The following is a 21,026-nucleotide window of genomic DNA, read 5'->3' as shown; positions in this document are numbered from 1 at the left end:
TGAGGTCAAAAAATTTTTTGACTTTTTTTGGCCGAAAAAAACGCCATACTATACTATGACGTTTTTTATGACATTTTGAGGTCAAAAATTTTTTTGACTTTTTTTGGCCGAAAAAAACGCCTTACTATACTATGACGTTTTTTATGACATTTTGAGGTCAAAAATTTTTTTGACTTTTTTTGGCCGAAAAAAACGCCTTACTATACTATGACGTTTTTTATGACATTTTGAAGTCAAAAAATTTTTTGACTTTTTTTCTCCAATTTTGACGCCTTACTATACTATGATGTTTTTTATGACATTTTGGGGTCAACACTATTAACTAAAACACCTAACAACTGCAACAAAGAGCTATCCTTTCTCTGAACACATTTGATCCTGCCACATAATTCACATGACAAACCGAACCAATCAGTTTATTCGTATGACGTTCGAAGCACTCACCGCTTCGAACGTCACCCAGGCCCTTCAAGCGTCAGTACTGTAACCAAACCACACCTCGGCACAGTGGTTCTATACAAATGCTTCATAGTACCGCGCATGTGTCAGAACCTCGGGTGTCAGAGAACCATCACTAGACGTACATAAGACGTGACCGAGGCAAGCATCTTGACATGCATCAAGAGTGAGTCATTGACAGATGTGGCGGAGAAAATACAGTAATTTTTCAAAATTAAACATCTTTCATAATCAGATAATAAAATACAAATAACGTAAATTATGCATTCTCTCTTTGCGGCCCACGGACCAGTGCCAGTCCCCGGCCCGGGGGTTGGGGACCACTGGTCTAACTTATGCTGTTAGGACTTTATACTTAACGACAGAAGCTGCTCTTTGCTCTGATTCTTCAGAGCAAAGATTCTTCAGGCTCGTGTTGTTTAATGACTTGAAGAAGAAACAGCGTGAAATGTGCAGGTTATTATCGACGTCACAGTGTCACACAGGAAAGATATAAATGTATTTTGTTTAATTACAAAGTCATTAAACCTTTTTATTAAAATGACACTGAAACACTATATGGCCAAAAGTATGTGGACATTTGGCCTTGTCCAGGAGTGTGTTTTGCCACTGTGAAACTCCTGGTGGGACAAAGGCTAAGTGGTGTTAGCTGAAAACTCATTTCTGTCATTTCTTCATGTGTTTAATTGAAAAACAAGACAAGTTCAGACTTCATTAAAGTCACATTTACAGACAGTCATTTCTCTGATTCTGAACAGTCCTTCCTGTTGCCTGCAGGGTTAGCTTGTTGGGGTCAGGGGTCAGGTGTCTCCAAGCTCCTCAACCATAGCTCCAGGGCAAACTTAGTACCGGTGCTGACCCGCTCCACATCTGGTTCACTGGCTGGCGCCCGACTAACAAACACTGCCAGTGGCAGAGTCAAGTCACAAAGAGCTCCATGTGCAGACACCTGCGACACACTGGAAACACAACAGGAGGTCAAAGGTCAGGAGGAAGTCAAAGGCATCACAGATGAACTGAACAGGATCAGAACAACAAAACATGACAAACATTTTATTAAATGTTGGGCATTTCATTGTAAAGCTAATGTTTTCTATTTGCAGACAGTTACAGACTGATGCTGGTCAGAATAGAAATTTCAGGAGAAAAATTTGGGATTTACATCCAAGGTCTTAAATAAGCTATAAACATTTATTTACCTGCCACAAGAAGAGTTTAAACCTAACCTGTGAACATAAACACAGGTTATGTTCACAGGTTACGTGGGTGCAGTTTGTCGGTGTGAGACAGAGCTGATTTTAATGTCCTGATGTTGTAGCCATGCTAGAAAAGTAAATATTAAATGGACAAAAAAAAATTTGCCCATCGAGTTTAAATTCTTCTTGTGGCAGGTAAATGTTTTTAGCATATTTAAGACCAAATGAACTGGGGAACACCTGAACCAGATCTACATGTAAAAGAAAAGTTGTTCTGTCGTGGATCGGGGCTCCAGGTGTTCATCTAAAACACAGGTGATACCTGATGCTGTTCGGCAGGTCGCCCAGTCGAACCTCACCGTCCTCTCCATCCACGGCCGACACGATGGCTCTGACCAGCCGACTGTCGGCCCACAGACAGGCACTGACCTCAGCTGGAGACGGGCTCAGAGAGGACTGCAGGGTCGAGACAGAAAGAGATGGAAACTGCTGAAGACACAACATGGAGCTTGATCCTGTTACATATTCATCTGGAGCAACACAGAACCAGTGGTGAGGTTTGAGATGCTGAGATACTCATTCACAGAGTAACATCGAAATCTAGTCCAAGTCATCCAGGCCACACCAAAGCTGTCAAGGTAATGTCCAAGTGACTGAGGACATTTCTAAATTCCCATTATCCTCATACTGAAGTCACAAAGTACCTGTAGCTGCAGGTGAGAGAGGGAGGAATGCAGCAGCATGTAGATGACTATGTGATGTCTCTGAGGAAGTCCTCTGGACAGCATGGGAGGATACACTGACTGACAGACAGACAGACGGAGACGGTTTGTTTCTCTCCTTACAAAATGCAGTGAACATAGATATGTCTTTCTATCACGCCTCCTGTTGGTCAGTGTCTGTCTCACCTCCCACAGTCCCAGTATTTTTGGACGAACTTTCTCTGGTTCCAGCTTCAGTCCAGTTTCCTCCTTTAACTCCCTGAGGCCGGCATCCAGCAGCTACACACACACAATAAAAATATTTAGTATAGTGGTATGAACCGTGATGTCTGTGCAGACGTCACGTTAAATCATGTTGAGGAACAGAAAACTATTTCAGAAGTTATTTACCGTCTCATCTGGCTCCAAATGGCCACCTTCGAGAAGCAAAACCAAGAAACAGAAGCATTAAAAAGCACGGAAACACTCAGAGGTGTGTGTGTGCGTGTGTGCGTGTGTGTGCGTGTGTGTGTGTGTGTGTGCGTGTGTGTGCATGTGTGTGTGCATGTGTGTGTGTGCGTGTGTGTGTGCGTGTGTGTGAGTGTTTAGAGAGCGCAGTGTGCATCAGACCTGGAGGGACCCAGACGTTGGGAAATATACGAAGCTCCTGCGCCCGTCGTGTCAGCAGCACTCTCTGATTGGCTGTCTGCAGGAGTATGGCCACGCCCACATCCACTCCACGCTGCTGAATGTCCAGTGGGATTGCAGCTGCTTCTGTGACTGACAGGTGCTTGATGGGACAGAAGGCAGGCCTCTGGGAGAGAAACACAACAGGATCGTAATGTGAGGGTTAAATATTAAAGTGTAACAGCTGATGTTCTGTTTTTCTTCTTCTTAACAAACTTCATGCACAGATCAAACTCTGACTGCTTCCTGTCGTAGTTGTGCTGTGATGTATCACACTGTTACACTGGGACACTACAGCAACTGTAGATTAATCCGCTGCTGAAAATAGTCCCCAACAGATGGCTGTTTCCTTTGTCGGATAAAAACTGAGCTGAGCTGCTGTTTTAATAAATCACTGAGCTTTTTAAAAATCACACTGTATATTTGTGAAGAGTTTTTAAAGGTTTATATCTTCATTAGGAACCAATGGGCTGAGCTGAGAGGCTCAGACGGACTGACACTGTTGGTGTGAGTCTGTAGACAGGGTTTGATGTTAATAAGTAAAATACAGAATATTTCCAGCCTTATACTTTAAAAACAGAAGGTAAATATTCAGTGTGTCTGACCTTCAGACGGATCATTTGTCCTTTGTCTCCTCTGAAAAGAATAAACCGGTTTTTCTCCAGAGTGCAGTTCACCTCCACCTCGTCATCACCACCGTCTGTGAAGTGACCTGTTATACTCTGACCAGATGAAGAAGAAGGAATAAGCCAGGCTGACCCCATGTATCCTGTGTTTGGTCATGTGTGCTGTTACTTAAAGGAACAATCCCACATTTTAGATAACGTTCTCAGATGTTTCCTTTAAATGATCCAGCATCACCGCACCAACCTGAACAAACTGAGCTCGCTGTGGAGCTGCTCGGTCTTTACAGATGTAAACCAGGATCCTCCTCACTTTGTCCATGCTGCTTCTTCCTCTGAGCTGCAAGACAAGAGAGAACCAGGAGATCTGTTCATCTGATCTGAGCCAGGGACACTCAGGACACTGAGGATGTCTCAGCTCTTACAGCCTGACCTGAACTGAGGGTAAAAATGTAAAGTTTGTCCTGAAGGTGGCGCTGGAGGAGAGATAAATGTGATGAGGAAAATTTATGACAATCTTACAAGCAGCTGTGGACGTTTCTCGTGTGGGAGATTTTGGCCTGGCACACATTAAAATGAGTTCAGACAGAAGCCAAGTGAAAGTGAAACTCACATTCAGAAATTAAACCACAACAATGAGCATGGAAGGATCCGTTTGTCAGTCTGAAAGCTGCTGTTTGAGCACGACAGAAGCTGAAGGCACCTGCAGGAAGGTTCATCATCATCATCATCCATACATCCAAACGACTGAACCTTTAACCTTTAACCTGTACATTTTAATGTCTGTCTGCTGAAGGGGCTGCATTTTATTCTTTCACCTCAATCACGCTGATATAATGAGAGTGGAGAGGCCACTCTGTCCTCTGAGAAACTTTTTCAAACATTTCATGGTCTAAAATTAATCAGTGAATCGACAGCGTAAATGTAAGAAAGAAAAAAAAATTCACCCTGAGAACAAATGATGACAGAGGATAAACCCTTCATGTTAAACAGGTTTTAATGCAACAAGGTCTGCGAACAGTGAGTCAGCGACAGCTAACTAACCAACTAACCAACCAACCAACCAACCAACTAACCAACCAACCAACTAACCAACAAACCAAATAACTAACCAACCAACCAACTAGCAACACGCTGGACTAAAAACACGAAGAGTAAACAAACAGTAACCACACGCTTCAGTGAATGTTAAACGCAGTAACGAGCTTTAATGTGCGGAAATAAAACCGGAGACTTTTCTGCTTTAACCGCTTCGTGTTTTATTGTCCACGTCTCGACTTTAACTGGACAAAGAGACGCGGTCAGAGACACAGTAGAAACAGTAGAAACGTTAGAAACCTACTGACAGAGAAGAGACACCAACTCACGTCCCTCACGCCATTTTAGCCGGAACTAACATCCGATCCCACACTTCAAAATAAAAGCCCCCAAATTTTGGAAGCATAGGAACCGAGCCAAAACAAACGAAACTATGAATGAATAAACAAACAAATAAACAAACACGAACAGGTACAACCGTTTACCCAGGGTCGTGTCACAGTGGCAGCAGGACGGCCGTCACTGCAAAGTCTCGCGATATCGTACAAATCTCATTTTAAATCAGTTTAAATATGGAAAATCTAAAATTTAAACTGGATAAAAACAACAGATAAAGTCGGGTGACAGCTCCCTCTGCTAAAAATGACTTCAATAATCATTCAGGGAGAAATCCATCCAAAATCCAAAATCTATCATGATCCATACAAAGAAATATAATTTACCACCAGCTCTCCAGGAGAAGAGTCAGGACAACATCGTGTCCTCTGCATTTTTCTGGGAATTTGGGGCTTTAGAAACCGAGGGACTTGAATGCTAATCTAATGCATAATAGGTATTTTAAGATTTTACTACTCTTGTGCTAACCAAATACTTTCCGCAAACTTTAACTTTGACCACAAATGTAAAAAGTTAAACATGACCACAGAAACATGATTATGTCAGTGTAATGAAGAAATAAATAAAAACAAAAGAAAGATATATATTTTGGTTAAAATTTTTAATTAAAAACGAGGAGGAGGAACGAGTAACACCAGCAGGAAATACAGGAAATATGACGGAGCAGAAGTGTAAAGTAGCAGTGCTGCTTCTACTTCTTGACTTAAAGCGTTCTACTTGTTGCTGTGATGTCACAGTATACTCCAGGGTGTGTCAGTGCACTGTGACATCACTGGTGGGTGTGGTTACAGATGCAACAGAGTCGAAATTTTAAATCAGAGACGGCAGTAGAACGCTGGTGGTAAGTTACTCTGTGAGACAAGATTAAAACCAGTAACTTCAGCACATCCATAACTTCAGTTACTGTGGGTTTAAAAATATTCTGTCCGTCCATCAGCCGTCTGTCTTCATGTTTTCACCTGCAGGTGTCACCAGGTGTTGTTGAGGGGGGAGGCAGAGAGGCTCAGAGGTGGTGCTGGTGTTGCGTTCAGGGTCCTCAGGTTCCTGTGGGGCACAAGAAAAACCAGATAAGATAATCAGAGATATTCAAGAATATTATTTACTCGATTATTCGATTAGTTGCTTTGTCAACAAAATGTCCAAATGAACAAGGTCTGTCATGGTTTCCAAAAAGTCCGAGGTGACATCTTTAAGTGTCTTTGTTTGTTAAAGTCCAGTTTACTGTGATGTAGGACAGAGAAACATCAGAGAAACTGGAACCAGAAAATATTCTGATATTTTTACTAGAAAAAATTATGATAACAATTAATTGATGATCAACATGGCTGCCAATAATTTTTCTGGTGATCGACTAATCAATAAATCAACTACTTGTTTATGCTCTATAGATTTCACTAGATTACTGATGGGCTGCTTCAGATTAAGGTTGCCACAGAATGAGCCCACGGCAAGTTCGCCGTCATCGTCGCACCTGTGGATGGTTAAAAAACATGGAGCAGAGACCGGTCAGAATGACGCCCAGGCTCACGAGCGTCTCCACCAGGAGGATGGTGATGAGGACGGCCAAGATCCCACCGACCAGAACCTGCAGAGACAGCGCAGGATCATATTCCAACTAAAACTAGATCTAAAAACTAAATCAGAGTTATGAGCTGAAACTTTCTGTCATCTCACACAAAACCATTTCCGTTCATCCAGGATGAATAAAAGAAGACCTGTGAAAGTCACTGACAGTTTAACTGAATTACTGAAGTGTTCACTGACGGCTTTGTTGACATGTGATTTTAAAAGCTACTGAGCCATGTGTGTGATTAGGTAACATTTATCACTACGTTACCAGCAGTTACTGTGATTTCAGTAACTTCCTGCTGTGTTGTGTAACGGTGACTCACTGACTAACTGATGTTCAGTCAGATAGTGATGAATAGGACAGACCACCTGTCTGTGGTCACTGTGAACCCACCGTGGTCTCACGGTTGACTGATCCACAGGAGCTCTTGCAGTAGGGTACGTGTCTGACCATGGTGCCGAAGGCGACAGCCGAGAACATCAGCGTGGCCAGGTGCAGAGTCACATTAAACCTCACCTGGAAACGCAGTGCACAGTCAGCTCTGCAGGGATTCATACAGATATCACATCCTCTGAACTACACAGCTACAAATCTTGTCCTTCTTAAGCTCAATAAACTTTTTAAAAGCTCACACAGCAGTAGGAAGGTTTCCTGCCTCCACACAGCAGACTGAAGCCGGTCAGGATGGTCTGAAACAAAAATCAACATGTCAAACACTGAGGCTCCTTAAATCAAATCACTGCATTTACAAACAGTCGTTTTCAGTCTGTTTCTTTATAGTTTTCCTTAAATTCAAAGTCTGTCCACTTGTTAGGAAACACACAGAAGAGCAGGCAGCAGAACAAACGGAGCTCAACACACTGTTTGCACGTTGAGATCTGATCACACAGTGTTAGCCAGTGGCTGGATCAGAGCACACGTTAGTACCAGGTGTACACAAGGTCTCAGTTACACTTTTAAGACACAGAAACACACATGCTAACACAGAGGTCCATGCATGCACACATATGCACAGTGACGTGTGCACACAGCGCTAACAGCACTAACTGTCTCCTCACCCAGACTCCGGCGATGAAGACGACAAAGATTTCCTTCTTGAAGAAAGTCTTCACCTGAAGCAGAACTGAACCCAGAGACACGTCCAGCAGCCCGAGCACCATCTCCACCGCCTGGACAGGAAGTCCCAGAAAAATACATCAACACGACACCGACAAACCTCTAATGTCCACCAGACGCGGCCGTGACCAGACTCTGACTGAACTGAAGTCAAGGAGAAAAACCTCCAGCTTCTGTCTGCAAATACAAAGTGAGGACAGTTTGTTCAGCAGCTCAGCTCTCAGAGATACGTATGTGTGTCTCTGCCGCCACCATCGAAACACTGTCAGCTGCTGCCTGAGGCCTAACTGCAGCAGTGGGTCTGTGACCTGTGACCCATGATCAGCGTTGGTAAGTTTCACTGCCACATACGTCACATATCGACTTTACTATCTGCTGTTCACCGACTGAAGCCCTGTACCTGCTGTCACAGATCAGACACTTTCCCTGCATCATAAACATCTGTCTGATTTTTGTGTCTCACATCTGTAACAAACCAAACTGAAAATTCAGAGTTGTGATGATTTGAACTGACACCTGCATTAGGAGGAACTCACAGGTTTCTACCTGATCATCACATCACTGAGCTTCTACTGCCAGTCTGAGGAGAGACTTTCAAAATAAAAGTCTCACTGAGGATAGATTAAGGCTTAAAAAACTTTGTGGCCTTGATTGACAGGTGCTTCAGCCTATCACAGTCTAACAGAGACGACCGTAAACAAGAGGATTTTCCAAAACATCAGAACACTACAACTCCTGCACTGTGGCCATGGAACAACTACAGGTCCCATGAGGCTTTGGGGTAAAAGCTGCTGAAGACCTGTGGGGGCTGTAGTAAAAGTAAAACCAAACAAATCAGTTGACTTCCTGTTGTTGTCCATTAAGCTAATGGTTCCATATGGCACCAGTAATTCATCAATAATGCATCAATGCATGTTGCTGTTGTTGTTTGTTGTGTTTGCAGTGTTTTGGCTCAGACGCTTCATTAGACCTGGTCTCAGCAGTGAACTCACCCCGAGAGTCTTCAGGTCCCCCTGGTCCTGGAGACAAACACAGATTCTGTCAGAACTTCAGCAGGAATTTATCTGAGTTAAAAACCTACAGATCCTCTTCAGCATTCATGTCACATCAGAAACTGAATCTCAATCTTTTCAAAAATACTTTTACACATTTTCTTCAAATAAAGATTCAAATATTTACAGAAAATATTAAAGTATCAGTAAAAACAAGTGTTTCAAAATGTTTTCATGTTAAATCTGACATCAGTGGACAAACAGGCTGATTCTCAGTTTATCAGCACGTCTGACAGTCACTCACCATGTTTCCCTCTGGTTTCCTGCTGAAGCTGAAACACAGTGACACACAATCATCAGTCTGTAAAGTCATGTGACACAAACTGCGACGTCACACGTGAACATGTTCAGATAAATGTTTTTGATTCCTGAAACTGAAACGCCACTCGGATCCTCGCCATCGTTGTCTCTGTGATCACACACTGCAGCGTCACATTGGCTGAAGCTGTCGGCCAATCAGAGAAAGGCAGAAAACATGAGTCTTACTATTTGAAAATCTGAATAAAGATGATTTTGCTGTAAAAAACATGAGTTGTCAGTTTATTAGGAACAATCTGATCTGATCCAGTGAGAACTTCAGAACCTCCGTCCTGAAGGTTCCAGTGTTCTGTTTGTGTTACAGAGGAGTTGATTCACTGTGTGTGTGTGTGTGTGTGGGCGGGGGGGTTCCAGCATCAGGTGGATCCATGAGAGCAAAGGGATGAAGGAGGCAGCGTGAATGTGGAGCTGCTGATGAAGAGCTGCTGATGAAGAGCTCAGTGAGTGTGTGTGTCAGAGAAACACAATTCAACAGAATCAGAATCAGTCTGAACATGTTTCTGTTCATCCTCCTCTTTGCTTTGAGCCTTTAAATGAGCAGTGGATGAACGAGGATCACGCTGTGCTGAACTTAGACCATGAACCGAGTCAAAGGACCAATCTGACTGATCAGGATGTGTGAACCTCCTGAACTCCTCAGTCGTGATGCTGCTGCCACAGCTGCTGAGGAATGAAATGATCTGAATCATCTGAATAATAAAGTGCAGAGAAACTGGAGATAAGAAAGAGTCTGTGATCCAAAATCACAGGAAGAGAAAATTCAAACTGAACCTGCAGCTTGGAGACAATCGTTTATGTAAACAGCTGTAAAACAGATCAATAGACTGAGTCACAGAAGCTACAATGAACATATTGATAAAGGTATTGATCAGCTCACCTCAGCTGCTGCGAGTCCTGTGGTCCTGATCGGTCTGATCTCATGGTGCAGTTTGGTTCCCTGTCTCCTCCTCTTCCTCTTCCTCCTCCTCCTTGTCGACTAAATGTCGAGCATCAGTTTCATCTCTGAAAAAATCAATAACAATAAACCAAGCAGCAGCAGCCTAATGGCTCAGAGTCATGATGGAAACTGGATTCACTCTGAGGTGATTCAGGATCAGCTGCAGCTCAGAGCTCAGGCCGTCTGCAGTGAGCCATGGATGGACAGACTCCTCTCACTGGATCACTGTGACTCTGAAGGAAACTTAAAAACAGCAGGATTCTGAATGAAGTTCTGCAGGACGGACATCAGAGATGATGATAACTTCAGGAAGTGATGTCACACTGAATCATATCAATCTTTCATATGTGTTTCAGGTCCGTGGGTTCAGGTCTGACTCAGGCTCCAAAATCACGTCACTCCCACAAATAAAATCACCACTGTGAGTAAAATCATGCAGATTTAGTCCGTGTGCTGAGTCTGAACGCCTGAAGGCAGTGTACAAAGCTCCACCCCCGAGTCATTGTGACATCACTTCCTCTTCACAGCAGGTCAGAGAGAATGGAGCTGAGTTTACTGAGCTCAGACATCTGGGCAGAGACGCTCCCACTGAACTCACACGGTTTCATAAAAAAAAAAAAAAAAAAAGTGACATTAAATAAATAATTTTACAGAAAACAAACAGAATCTAAACGAGTGTGAGAGAACTTTTCTAACTGGGACAAATTTCTACTGGTTGTTTTTTTGTGTGTTAAAACTGGAACCAGTAAAGATTTGAACATCTGGATCTGAATCTGAGAATTAAACACAAACCACGAACATGTTGAAATAACTGAACCTGAACCTGCGTCTGCTGTAAAACACTGATCACACAAACACCAACGTTTGCTGTTTCATTTATTTTCTCTGAGGAAGCAGTGAAGCACAAGTACACCACAGGGAGCGGGAAAACGTTCATTCAGCCATCAGAACAAAATCTTTTAAACTTTCATTAAAGGGGAAGAAAAGCTGCAGTTTAATGTCTGTGACCAAAGTAAACACAGAGGAATACTCTATAAGAGCAAAGCTTCCATCGCTGCAGTCACTGAAAAACAACTGGTTCATTTAACTGGTGAATCTTCATATTATCCATCCATCCATTTTCTATACTGCTTATCAATCCCAGCCGACTGTGGGTGGGAGGCAGGGAACAGCCTGAACCACACACACACACACACAGACACACACACAGACACACACACACACACACAATTCCCAAAAAATCACATTCACACACGTGTACAATTTAGAGCAGGGGTGGGCAAACCGTTCCACAAAGGGCCGTGTGGCTGCAGGTTTTTGTTCCAACCAGACTGGACTCATTTAATCAACTGATCTCAGTCTTCAGACAGTTGATTGGTCAAACTGTGTGCTCTTCATTGGTTGGAACAAAAACCTGCAGCCACACCGGCCCTTTGTGGAACGGTTTGCCCATCCCTGATTTAGAGTCACCAATTAACCCAAAGGAACCCAGAGGGAACCCATGCAAGCACATGGGAACATACAAACAGATCAGACCCCAGTGTTCTTGCTGTGAGGCCACAGCTGTAACCACTGCACCACCGTGCCCAGCAACGTCATTTCATTTCATTTCAAGCTTAGATTCACATTTTGGGATGGAAAGATTTTCCTACACAGAATCACCAGTTTCACTTTAAATAAAAACAGAAAACGTTCAATGTTGTGTAGTTTTCATTTCTGCCACATGGGGGCGACAGCGTTTCTCATGAGCAAAGTTCTAATTCTCCTTAAATAGAATTAAATAAATGATCAAAAATCACAGACAACAAACTGCTGCTCTGACCTCTGAGTTTTTACAGACGTCAGGTTCAGATTATTGATAATAACTGAGATATTGGTCCCGGCCATCATTACATTCATTCGTTTACACAAAGTGATCAGTGACTGTGCACATTCATATAAAACACATGTATCAGTGAAGGATTCAGTTTATTTTCTCGCTGATTTTCAAACTGATTATTTATCAAAATTATCCCCAAAACTTAAACAAAACATTTAAACGTCACTATGAAACAAATAAAAACACAATGCCGCTCCTGGGGCCTCTGGGGGTCCTGGGCCCCGGAGCAGTTGTCTATCCTAACTTAAATTGTCCTTAAGTTAGGATTCTGTCTTCTTCAGAAGTGAAAGCAAAACTGGAGGAAGCACCAGTGAGTTTAAAAATGAAGCTGATGTTCAAACTGAAACTCTAAGAAATATGAATCTAGTTCTACTTTTCTGTTTTTAGCTTTTCAGCGAAGGCGCCCTGAGCTGCTCCATATCTGAAATAAAACCTCCTTCAGTCACAACTTGGAAAACAAACTCAAAATCTTAAAATCTCTAAAAACCTCATAAGATCACTCAGTATTGATCTTTCTGATCAGCACAAAGTTCCTGATGCAACTTGCACAAAGTGGGAAGAGCCCACTCTGTTACTCCACCACCTTCAGCTCAGGACTGAGTTCCCGACCGACCAGAGGATCCATTTTGAGGCCAGTTTTCCTTTGGCGCCACGTGTGGACCCCTGCGAGGACCAGGACGCAGATGCAGATCACCAGCAGGAGCGAGACGACAACCAGCTCACTGAAGTAACTCTTCTCAACCGGCTGCTGCCCGGACCAGGTGTCTGTTCTGGAGGTCGCAGTGAGGTTCAGACCATCAACGCTGCTTTTCAAACCAGAACCTTCTTTACTGGCGGCGGTCTTGTCATTAAAATTGGTTGTGAATTCATCACCTCCGTCCTGTGCGTCTCCTGAGGGTAGTTTCGTAGGATTGAGTGGTTCCTCAGTTATGATGTCTTCATAAAACCCGTCTTCACTGTTGGACATATGGTGCTTGTCCCCATGTGATGAGGGGTTCATGAAGCGCGGAGAAGCCATCTGTCCCACCGTATAGCTCGCAACCACCACCTTGTAGCCGTCTTCCTCTGCCTCACAGTGGTAGGTCCCAAAGGTGGCGGCGGCGGCGAGGAAGCTAAGGCTGCCGTCAGCTGATTGGATGAACAGTTTCTCTGTCAGGTTTTCAAACTGAGGGGAGGTCCAGGTCAGAGTGGCCAGGTTGGAAGGTTTCAGACACGGAAGTCTCACCACTTCATTCAAATGAACGCTGACCTCTGCAGGACAGAAATCATTCGGAATAAACATCAGCGAGAGGCACGGCTGATGAGGAGGACCAGGCTCCGTACAGCGAAGTCAGCACACAACAACTGCAACTTTATTTTATCTTGACCAGAAACTGAAAACCTTAATTTAGGGAAAAGCATCATGTGAACACGATTTAGTGACAAATACTGAAACTCGGGTTTCAGAGCCCCCCCCCCTCTCGGCCTCCGACATCCTGAGGTCTTTTTATTCTGCCCAATGCTTTGGTTTATGACCAAATAACTTCCCATCAGCCTCAGCGCTGCTGGCACCAGGTTTCTGAAGTGACTGACTGTGTTTACTGAGTAAGCTGTTACCTGCGCTCTGACTGGCTCTGGCTTGTCGCTGACATTTCTCTTCCACGTTGCCATTTTCCAGGTCTTGAACCCTGAGGAGTAAACGGCCTGTCAGTCACTGCACAGGGCTGATTATGCCATTTATTTATGACGAAGACTCGCCATGTGTAAAGGAAACTCTCACTCACATCGCATCAGAACTGCTGTCCAGAGCAGAGCAGACCTCCCTGCTCAGACTCCATCCACAGAAAGGATCTCTGGCCAGAACACACTGGCTGCAGCTTCTGTAGATGGAGCATTTGGCCACGGGTACAGCCGTCACGCCTTCAGAGGTCCCCACATAAACTACTCCCTACAGGAAGGGAAAAACACTGTGACACGTACTCTGTAGCACAGACGCAAACATTAACCAATCAGTCAAATTATCTTCATTTTCATTCAAAGCTTTTACTCTATGCAGCTCAGCCAGACCACAGAACATCTGAGGCTTAAGATGGTCTGACAGTTAGGATCAGCTCCATCTTTACATGCTCTCAGAAGGTCCTGATCTTTGAGATCTACCAAAGCAGCTTTCAGACCATCCTTTCATTTCCCTGCACGTCTCTGACACGTCGCGTCTCTCATCACTCACTCATACTTTAACCCGACGTGTACCTGAAGGTCTGAGGTTTACCTTGGTGGAGGAGAGCACGATGCTTTTAACCAGCTGAGGTTCTCTGAAGACCTGAATCTCCTCAATGAGCGAAGCGCCCTGATCAAACAGAACCACTTTGTGCAGGAATCCAGACTCTGGACATCAGAGACAAAGACATGGCAGCAAGGTCAGCACCTTTATCAGGTCCTGAGGTTAAAGCTGTCCTCACTGGTGCGACTGACTGTGCGACATCTCACCTGTAAGAAGGAAAAGGACGGTATACTCTTTGCCATTGGCTGCCTCCGTCCTTACTGCAGCCACGCGACTGTATCGCTGCCCTGAAGAAACCACGACTGGACCGTCTGTGACTGGTTTTACATCGCTGCTGGTCAGGAAGCTCCTCTTCACCTCTGCTAAATCAGAATCTGAGGCATTGCCCAGCCCACACTGTGAAGGGAGAGTCATTCAGTGACATAGTGACAGAGTTAAATCTGCATTTTCAAATAAACAGACTCAGTGGGAACAAACCTGGGCCCAGGACCAAACCCTGAGGTGCACCGTTCCCCTTTTCTCCACGATAACAGGTTTTTAAATGTGATGTAAGAAAGTGAACATGTGTACGTGACTGAATGACCTTTCTGTGCAAGCTGCTGGATGTGTGTTGGGTTTCAGTCTTAATTTGAATGTGGTTTAGTCCCTGAAGCGAGTTGTGACCACGAAGGGAACTGCAAAAATAACTGATGCAGTTCAGATTCAGTGTGTTCAAATTTCCCTGGTGATCTTTGAGAAAGTCAGTTATTAAACAACAACACGCTCCAAACTGAACAACATGAACCAACCAGGTGGTCAGAGGATTCTGGAAACAGCTTCAGAGCAGCAGGAAGTGGTTTGAAGACAGTCAGGGATTAATCTTTCTCTCCGTGATGTGAGTGTAATGATATGACAAATATCAAAGGACCAGCATCACTTTCACATTATTTAGTCATGTGACGCGGTGTTGACATCAAACAGTTAATGCAGTTAAGTCAAACCTGATTTAACTGTGCTGGTGCAACATGGCCGGTGTGTGTGTGATAGCGACCTCCTCACCTTTCCCAGGTACCAGTGTTTTTCTAGCAGCGGCTTCCACTGGTGAGTCTCCAGGTCCAAGGTCCTGTAGCTCCCAGCAAACACCGTCCTGATGTCCTGCAGCCTAAAGACGCAAACTGCAGACTGTGGACCTAAGGACCTGAAAGAGCCCAGAGAACACACCGTTATCACTAATAACTAATAACTCTTATTATTCTTACTATTCAAAACAAAGCATTGTATAAATAAATGAAAGAGATGAAACAGAATAAAGAAAACACTGATATAAATGAACAAACAGAACAGGTGGAAAATCGAACGCTGGCTTCATCGGTTTCTTGCTCACTGACCACTGAGAGGAGAAGACGCCGTAGAACAGGGTGTCTAAGCTGCTGCTGCCCTCTGGTGGCTGCAGGGTGAACACATCCTGGAGAACATTGAAGGGAAGCTGTTTGGGAGACTGACAGAGGAGAGAGGCTTTGGCAAAGGACGTCCACTTCTTCTGCAGAGTCCTCTGTCCACCAACATCGTCCTGTAAGACCATCACAGGGATAAGTTCAGCTAAGCTGCATGTGAAGGATCTGAAGTTCACCAGATTTCTGGGTGTAAAGCTGGACTGTCCCTGATCAGGGTCAAAGCTCGGGGACATGATGGTGAATAAAACGAGGAGACGTCCCTCAGTGAGAAGCAGACGCTCCAGGCTTTTATCCTGTCCTTAGTCTGATCACATCTGTGTGGTTTGGTCTGAATTCACTGCAGTGACGTATGAAACTCACTGATGAGATACTGAGTAATGTTCTGTGATTATTGATGCTGTGTTGATTTTATCTATTGATTGATTTTAACTTGTGATGACTTCATTTAGCGTCAGTGCTGACGTGTCGTCACGTGACGGCGGCGGCGGCGGCTCCTCTGTTTACAGTCACCTTGCAGACTTGTGCCACTCGGGCCATTTTCAGATCGTCCACGAAGCTGAACTCGTTCCCGACTTCAGTAAAGAAGAAGTAGAGTTTCTTCTCTGCTGGGTCCGACGTCGAGCTCACAAACACTGGCTCTGAAACACAGGAAGTGAAGACAGAAGAGGAAGCTCATCTCTGCTGTGCCTCGTGGTCTGAATGTGGGGAAACGAGATCTGAGAGCACATCAAGCTTTCGGCTGAGCGGCTGATAAAGAACATAATACAGGAATCATCTAAAGGACCATTCCATGTTTTTCATGTTCCAGCCTGATGACTACAAATCTTTCTTCCTGATCATTTTCCAAATCATCCCGCACGGCTTTAAATCACGAGCAGGACAGTTATGGACACTAAGTCCTGAGTGAGAATGTCCAGCATGTCAAACCATATGTGGATTTTCTGAGACAAAGAGGAAGTGAATCACTGGGGAAGTACAGCCTGCCGCCTGCAGTGAGGTCTGGCTGACGGGATGTGGAGACTAAATGTATGTGAAGTCTGTGATGATGATTTTTAAAAATCACATTGAAAGCATCTGCTGGTGTTTTAAAGGTTGTCGGGTCCTCGTCCTCAGAGTCGGGAGTCACAGCTGGTGTCCCTGGTTACCCCAGACCCTGCGGGACACCACCACGACAGACCCGACCAGTACCAGACGTTCAGCAGCGTTTGGTTCTGTTTCATGTTAACTAATGAAACGTGTTTCCAGTCACTTCAGACTTTTCTCTGCGTCAGACAGACGCACCCCGATGTCTCCTGTCCTCTCTTGGACCTCCGTGGACTCAGCTTTAGTCTCAGAGGTGTTGTCTCGGATGCGTCGCTTTAAGGATCGCCGCTGATCCGGTTTCACTCACCCTCCAGTAAACTGACTGACAGGTCCAGGTTCACGTCTGGGCGATTATTTTTGCTGAAGTGTCGAGAAATCTGTGGTTTGACTCCTCTGAAGTCCGTCATCGAGGCGGTGAACAGCTCTCCGTCTGAGGACAGATGGACAGAACAACTGAGGACACACGGGGACCAATGAGACGGACTAACATAAGATGCTGGAGATTCGGGTCTCGACTCTGACACTGTCCTCTGCAACACAAAACTCACATACACTCACTGAGCACTTCAGGAACACCTGTTCACCTGCTTGGTCATGATCAGCCAATCACGTGTTCATGTTCACCTCACACATCAGAGCTCAGTGAGTGTGTGTCATTCATGTTCTGATGAATCCATCATGTGACACAGCTCCTTCATGGATTCTTAGAACTGACTCAGACCTTCACTCCATCTGTTTGGTCTTTAATAAACTGATCACCACGCTGCGGCTCAGCCCACTGACCGACGCTGATGGCGGTGTTCCTCTGGAAGGGGCTGAAGGGACAGCGACCTTTGGCACCGTCATGTTGGAGCATGGAGAAGCTTTCAGCTTCCTGAAGGAGACGGAGACAAATGATGGACAAAACCTCAAATAAGACCTGGACATGAATGAATCTGAACTGAATTCGGTTTCTGAGCGGTCTCACGATGTAGGCTTCATGGGGGCTGTAGGCGTAGCTGCCACAGGCGTAGAGATGGGTGGAGTTTATCGGCTGTAACACATGGATGAAGTTTGGACAGTCCACCTGCAGAGAGACAGAAAGGTGAACGTCCCCGGTCCTGTGTCGCCCCCATGAACACAACAAAGACAACACACACAAACACTGAGAGGCCAGCTGCCGAGCTTCCCTCCAATCACTGAGACACCTGTGTGATGACATCACCTGTCACCACCTGGACCACAGAGCTCTTCATTAACAGAACCTGCTCTCTGAGTCAGACGCCGCTCAGCACAGGACGGGGACCAGCCTCATAATTACCGTTGGGTTCTTCCCTTTATCCTGACAGCTGTTCACCTCGGCCTGTGACGGACGCCACTCCACCTGGACAAAAGACGGACAGAGACACGGCAGGTCAGAGATCAGTGCTGCAGCAGGGTGATCAGGCCTCGGGTCTCAGATCGTCTTCTGTGTCTCTGGTTTCATTTCTGGGACTTGAAGTAAACCTGAGTCCAGCTCACCTTCCCCTTCAGGCTGATGACATCACCCTGACTAACGTCCAATGAGAGGACAGCATCTCGCGCCCCGACGTACAGGGTGGAGCCATCGTTGCTGAGCAACAGCGTGGTGGTGTTGTGGACATCGGGGGGACCGAAGTGGACCAGAGGTCTGTCTGCGGAGTCTGGACACAAAAACAACAAACAGCAGCGGTGAAAACGACACAGGACAAAACGACCGGACGCACAAAGCAGGAGGTTCACACACTGACTGAGGCTGCAGCTCATCACAGCCTCAGCCTCCGTCAGCTGGGGCTCAGACCTGCAGGTGGAGCTGCACACACAGGTAAAGGTAAAGCTGAGCTCGTTCACGTCACTGGGTTTTGGTCACATCAAACTTTACATCAGCGAGGACTAAACAGAGACCTGGTTTTCGTTAACGTGGTCTTGTGGCGGCAGTAACTGTAAACCAGACCGAGGCTAAAACAGAGAGCGGAGAGAGAACGTCTGCCTCTGCAGTCAGCTGACCACAGCACGCACAGCACCACTTCCTGTCCCGAGCCTGAGGCCGACTGCGCGGGTCCAGGTTTAGAAAGGATGCGGTTCAGAGAAACGCTGCCTGATCTGATCTGAGACTAAAATAAGAATGTGTGCAGAACAAAGGAGGCGTGAGACGCCTCAGCAGCTGCTTCGCACCTTCACACACCATGCAGTGTTTCCATTTAGTCACTCTGTGCTGCGTGTGTGTGTGTGAGCAGATTCACTTCTCTTTATCAGCACCACAGTCATGAATGAACGCCTGTTACCACGGCAACACCCACTTGAGTGGCAGTGATGATGACGATGAATATTTCACAGCCACAAAAGTCCAAAGAAAGTGTAAAATCAATCAGTAACCTCAGCTCAGATTAACGAAGCTGATCTCTGATCAGTCGCCGCCGGAAGCTGACGGGCGGTTTGAAACCTTCAAGCTTCACTAATCAATATGTTTCCATTAACGATGGATCCTTCAGGGGGAGGGGGGGACAACAGGGAGCCGCCGGTTTCATTCACTTTGGATCAAATTCTTCTCTTTCACATGAACTTTCAGTCGTTTGTCATGTAAGAAGCTCACGAGCCAAACATGAAAGGGCCCCGCCACTTCCTGTGTGTTGCAGCTAAGAGCCAGTGCAAGAAGTTTGTAAGAAGTAAGAAAGTGTTGTGTAATAAATTCAACACAAAATCAGACAGTTTACACAGGAAGTGTAAAATCCTGCACTGAGTTTTAAAAGGAAAGGTCTCTGTGGGGACAGCCTGTCCCTCTGTCGCTCAGGAACAGTGGACAACATGTGATCAGATCAGAATAATGAATCTGCAAATACTTTGATCAGTGATCCGTTTTTCAGTGAGTCAGAAATTCACCTTCAGCTCCGGGAAACCGTGATCAACATTTTCTGATATTCTATAGATCAAAACATGAAGCGATAAAGAAATCAGCTGTCGAATGATGCGTCCTCACTGTCTCTGCGTCCTGTGATAAAGTAGCTGAGCAGAGACGTTACCAACGTGAAAATCTGAGTCAGTACAGAACAAAATTTCACAGTAAATGAATAACTTAAAAACAGACACACGCATCATTAGATCATTGACTGATCGCTTTACTTCTTCTCACAATCCTCCAACAGACAACCGATCGTAACCAAGTGATAACGGATCAGAAACGTTTTATGGACTCACTGAGGAGGAAGGAGGTCCGTGGAGGAGGCAGAGAGCCGGCGGGGCCCAGCAGGCAGAGGAGGAGGACGACGACTGATGGAGCCATGACGGGAGAGCTGAGGATGGAGGGATGATTCAGGAGATGGAGGACAGACAGAAAATAAAATCTGTTCCTCCTCAGAGTCGAATGTAGAGCTCTGAACACACCGACACTCAGAGCTCAAGAGACTGCAACTGCAAAGAAACACCCAGAGCACTCAGCTTCCTCTTACTGTGGTCTGAGGTCAGGGGGGGAGGAGGAGGAAGGAGGGGGGAGGGGGGAGGAGAATGGAGGAGGAGGAGGAAGGAGGGAGGGAGGGAGGAGGGAGGAGGAGAGGGGAGGAGGAGGAGGAAGGAGGAGGAGGGAGGAGGTGGGAGGCTCAAAGCTTCTCTGAACACCATCATCACCATCATCATGCTGTTGTAATGACACATCACAGACACGTGGTGCGTCACGTGAGCAGCACAGAAAAGTAACTAAGTAGATTCACTCAGGTGCTGAGGTACCTGCAGCTCACCTGACAGCTCATCAGGAAGAGTTCTTCTTCGCTGGTCCCTGATGTGACACCAGCTGTGCAGTGAGTCTGCAGGCAGCAGCCAATCAGAAGCAGAGGAAGGATCATCAGGCCCCGTTCACACCTGCAGCTCAGGTGAGTCGGTGACAGGTGGGCAGCTCTCAGTACGTCACTGGATCTCACCGTCACCGGAGCAAAGCACTTCCTGCAGCACTTCCTGTGCCGAGTTCACTGGAAATGTTTTTAATTCTAATGACTTTATTGATCCTCCTGAGGAAATGACTCTCTGCATTTTACCCACAGCAAGTGAACGCAACACACACAAGCATGCACACGCACTGGAGACGCTGGGGCAGGGGGCTGCCCAGTGAGGCGCCCGGGCCGAGGGATCGAACCCACGACCCTCCGATCTCAGGCCGGTCCAAAGCCGCACTCATGCTGCACCTATAAACAGATAAAAGAAGAAGAAGCAACGAGAGCCCTGTCGTTTCTGCTCGGCCTCTTCCTGATTTACCTCCAGGAGCTTTTACACCTGTGCACACGTGTGAATGAG

The 21,026-nt window shown here is 45.6% G+C and overlaps 3 protein-coding genes across 10 annotated transcripts; all 3 read right to left on the bottom strand.

The window, feature by feature from the left end:
• Positions 1-545: 545 nt before the first annotated feature.
• Positions 546-5,208, bottom strand: nudt17 (nudix (nucleoside diphosphate linked moiety X)-type motif 17). Of its 6 annotated transcripts, XM_041043476.1 has the most exons (10): positions 5,009-5,055; positions 4,298-4,369; positions 3,914-4,006; positions 3,649-3,765; positions 2,987-3,170; positions 2,768-2,793; positions 2,564-2,656; positions 2,360-2,458; positions 1,978-2,111; positions 546-1,418 (listed from the first exon to the last, which is right to left on the bottom strand). In XM_041043476.1, the coding sequence occupies exons 2-10, from the start codon at positions 4,307-4,309 to the stop codon at positions 1,253-1,255; spliced, it is 924 nt and encodes a 307-aa protein (XP_040899410.1). In that variant the 5' UTR covers positions 4,310-4,369; positions 5,009-5,055; the 3' UTR covers positions 546-1,252. The 6 variants fall into 6 exon arrangements, with proteins under 6 accessions (XP_040899410.1, XP_040899414.1, XP_040899413.1 ...); XM_041043480.1 differs by lacking the exons at positions 4,298-4,369; positions 5,009-5,055 and adding an exon at positions 5,190-5,208; XM_041043479.1 differs by lacking the exon at positions 4,298-4,369 and having other exon boundaries at positions 5,013-5,047.
• A 512-nt stretch (positions 5,209-5,720) lies between these two features.
• Positions 5,721-10,492, bottom strand: LOC121186218. 3 transcript variants are annotated; one of them, XM_041044901.1, is made up of 8 exons: positions 10,034-10,492; positions 9,083-9,110; positions 8,779-8,805; positions 7,729-7,839; positions 7,303-7,359; positions 7,064-7,186; positions 6,572-6,685; positions 5,721-6,144 (listed from the first exon to the last, which is right to left on the bottom strand). In XM_041044901.1, exons 1-8 carry the CDS (start codon positions 10,075-10,077, stop codon positions 6,034-6,036), a joined length of 615 nt encoding a protein of 204 aa, XP_040900835.1. In that variant the 5' UTR covers positions 10,078-10,492; the 3' UTR covers positions 5,721-6,033. The 3 variants fall into 3 exon arrangements, with proteins under 3 accessions (XP_040900835.1, XP_040900837.1, XP_040900836.1); XM_041044903.1 differs by having other exon boundaries at positions 6,604-6,685; XM_041044902.1 differs by lacking the exon at positions 7,729-7,839.
• Positions 10,493-12,044: 1,552 nt separating this feature from the next.
• On the bottom strand, positions 12,045-20,159 carry LOC121186351 (semaphorin-4A-like). Its single transcript, XM_041045044.1, has 14 exons — positions 19,941-20,159; positions 18,249-18,409; positions 18,049-18,111; positions 17,716-17,814; positions 17,532-17,622; positions 17,056-17,178; positions 16,176-16,303; positions 15,600-15,781; positions 15,271-15,409; positions 14,439-14,628; positions 14,221-14,336; positions 13,736-13,899; positions 13,569-13,639; positions 12,045-13,223 (listed from the first exon to the last, which is right to left on the bottom strand). The coding sequence occupies exons 1-14, from the start codon at positions 20,023-20,025 to the stop codon at positions 12,544-12,546; spliced, it is 2,292 nt and encodes a 763-aa protein (XP_040900978.1). The 5' UTR covers positions 20,026-20,159; the 3' UTR covers positions 12,045-12,543.
• Positions 20,160-21,026: the final 867 nt, after the last annotated feature.

This window comes from Toxotes jaculatrix, chromosome 8 (assembly GCF_017976425.1).
Source record: "Toxotes jaculatrix isolate fToxJac2 chromosome 8, fToxJac2.pri, whole genome shotgun sequence".
Lineage (NCBI taxonomy): Eukaryota > Metazoa > Chordata > Actinopteri > Toxotidae > Toxotes > Toxotes jaculatrix.
This window is presented reverse-complemented; position numbering and strand designations above follow the sequence as displayed.

Coding starts and splice junctions, on each gene's coding strand:
- nudt17 (XM_041043476.1), bottom strand. Junction 3,171..3,648: donor GACAAATGATCCGTCTGAAG/GTCAGACACACT, acceptor TTTCTCTCCCAG/AGGCCTGCCTTCTGTCCCAT. Junction 2,794..2,986: donor CAACGTCTGGGTCCCTCCAG/GTCTGATGCACA, acceptor TGCTTCTCGAAG/GTGGCCATTTGGAGCCAGAT.
- LOC121186218 (XM_041044901.1), bottom strand. CDS start 10,077: ATGAGATCAGACCGATCAGGACCACAGGACTCGCAGCAGCTGAG. Junction 7,840..8,778: donor GGGACCTGAAGACTCTCGGG/GTGAGTTCACTG, acceptor CTTCCTGTCCAG/GCGGTGGAGATGGTGCTCGG. Junction 7,187..7,302: donor GGAAACCTTCCTACTGCTGT/GTGAGCTTTTAA, acceptor CTGCGTTTCCAG/GTGAGGTTTAATGTGACTCT.
- LOC121186351 (XM_041045044.1), bottom strand. CDS start 20,025: ATGGCTCCATCAGTCGTCGTCCTCCTCCTCTGCCTGCTGGGCCCCGCC. Junction 15,410..15,599: donor GGCGTCTTCTCCTCTCAGTG/GTCAGTGAGCAA, acceptor GGGCTCTTTCAG/GTCCTTAGGTCCACAGTCTG. Junction 14,629..15,270: donor AACACTGGTACCTGGGAAAG/GTGAGGAGGTCG, acceptor CTCCCTTCACAG/TGTGGGCTGGGCAATGCCTC.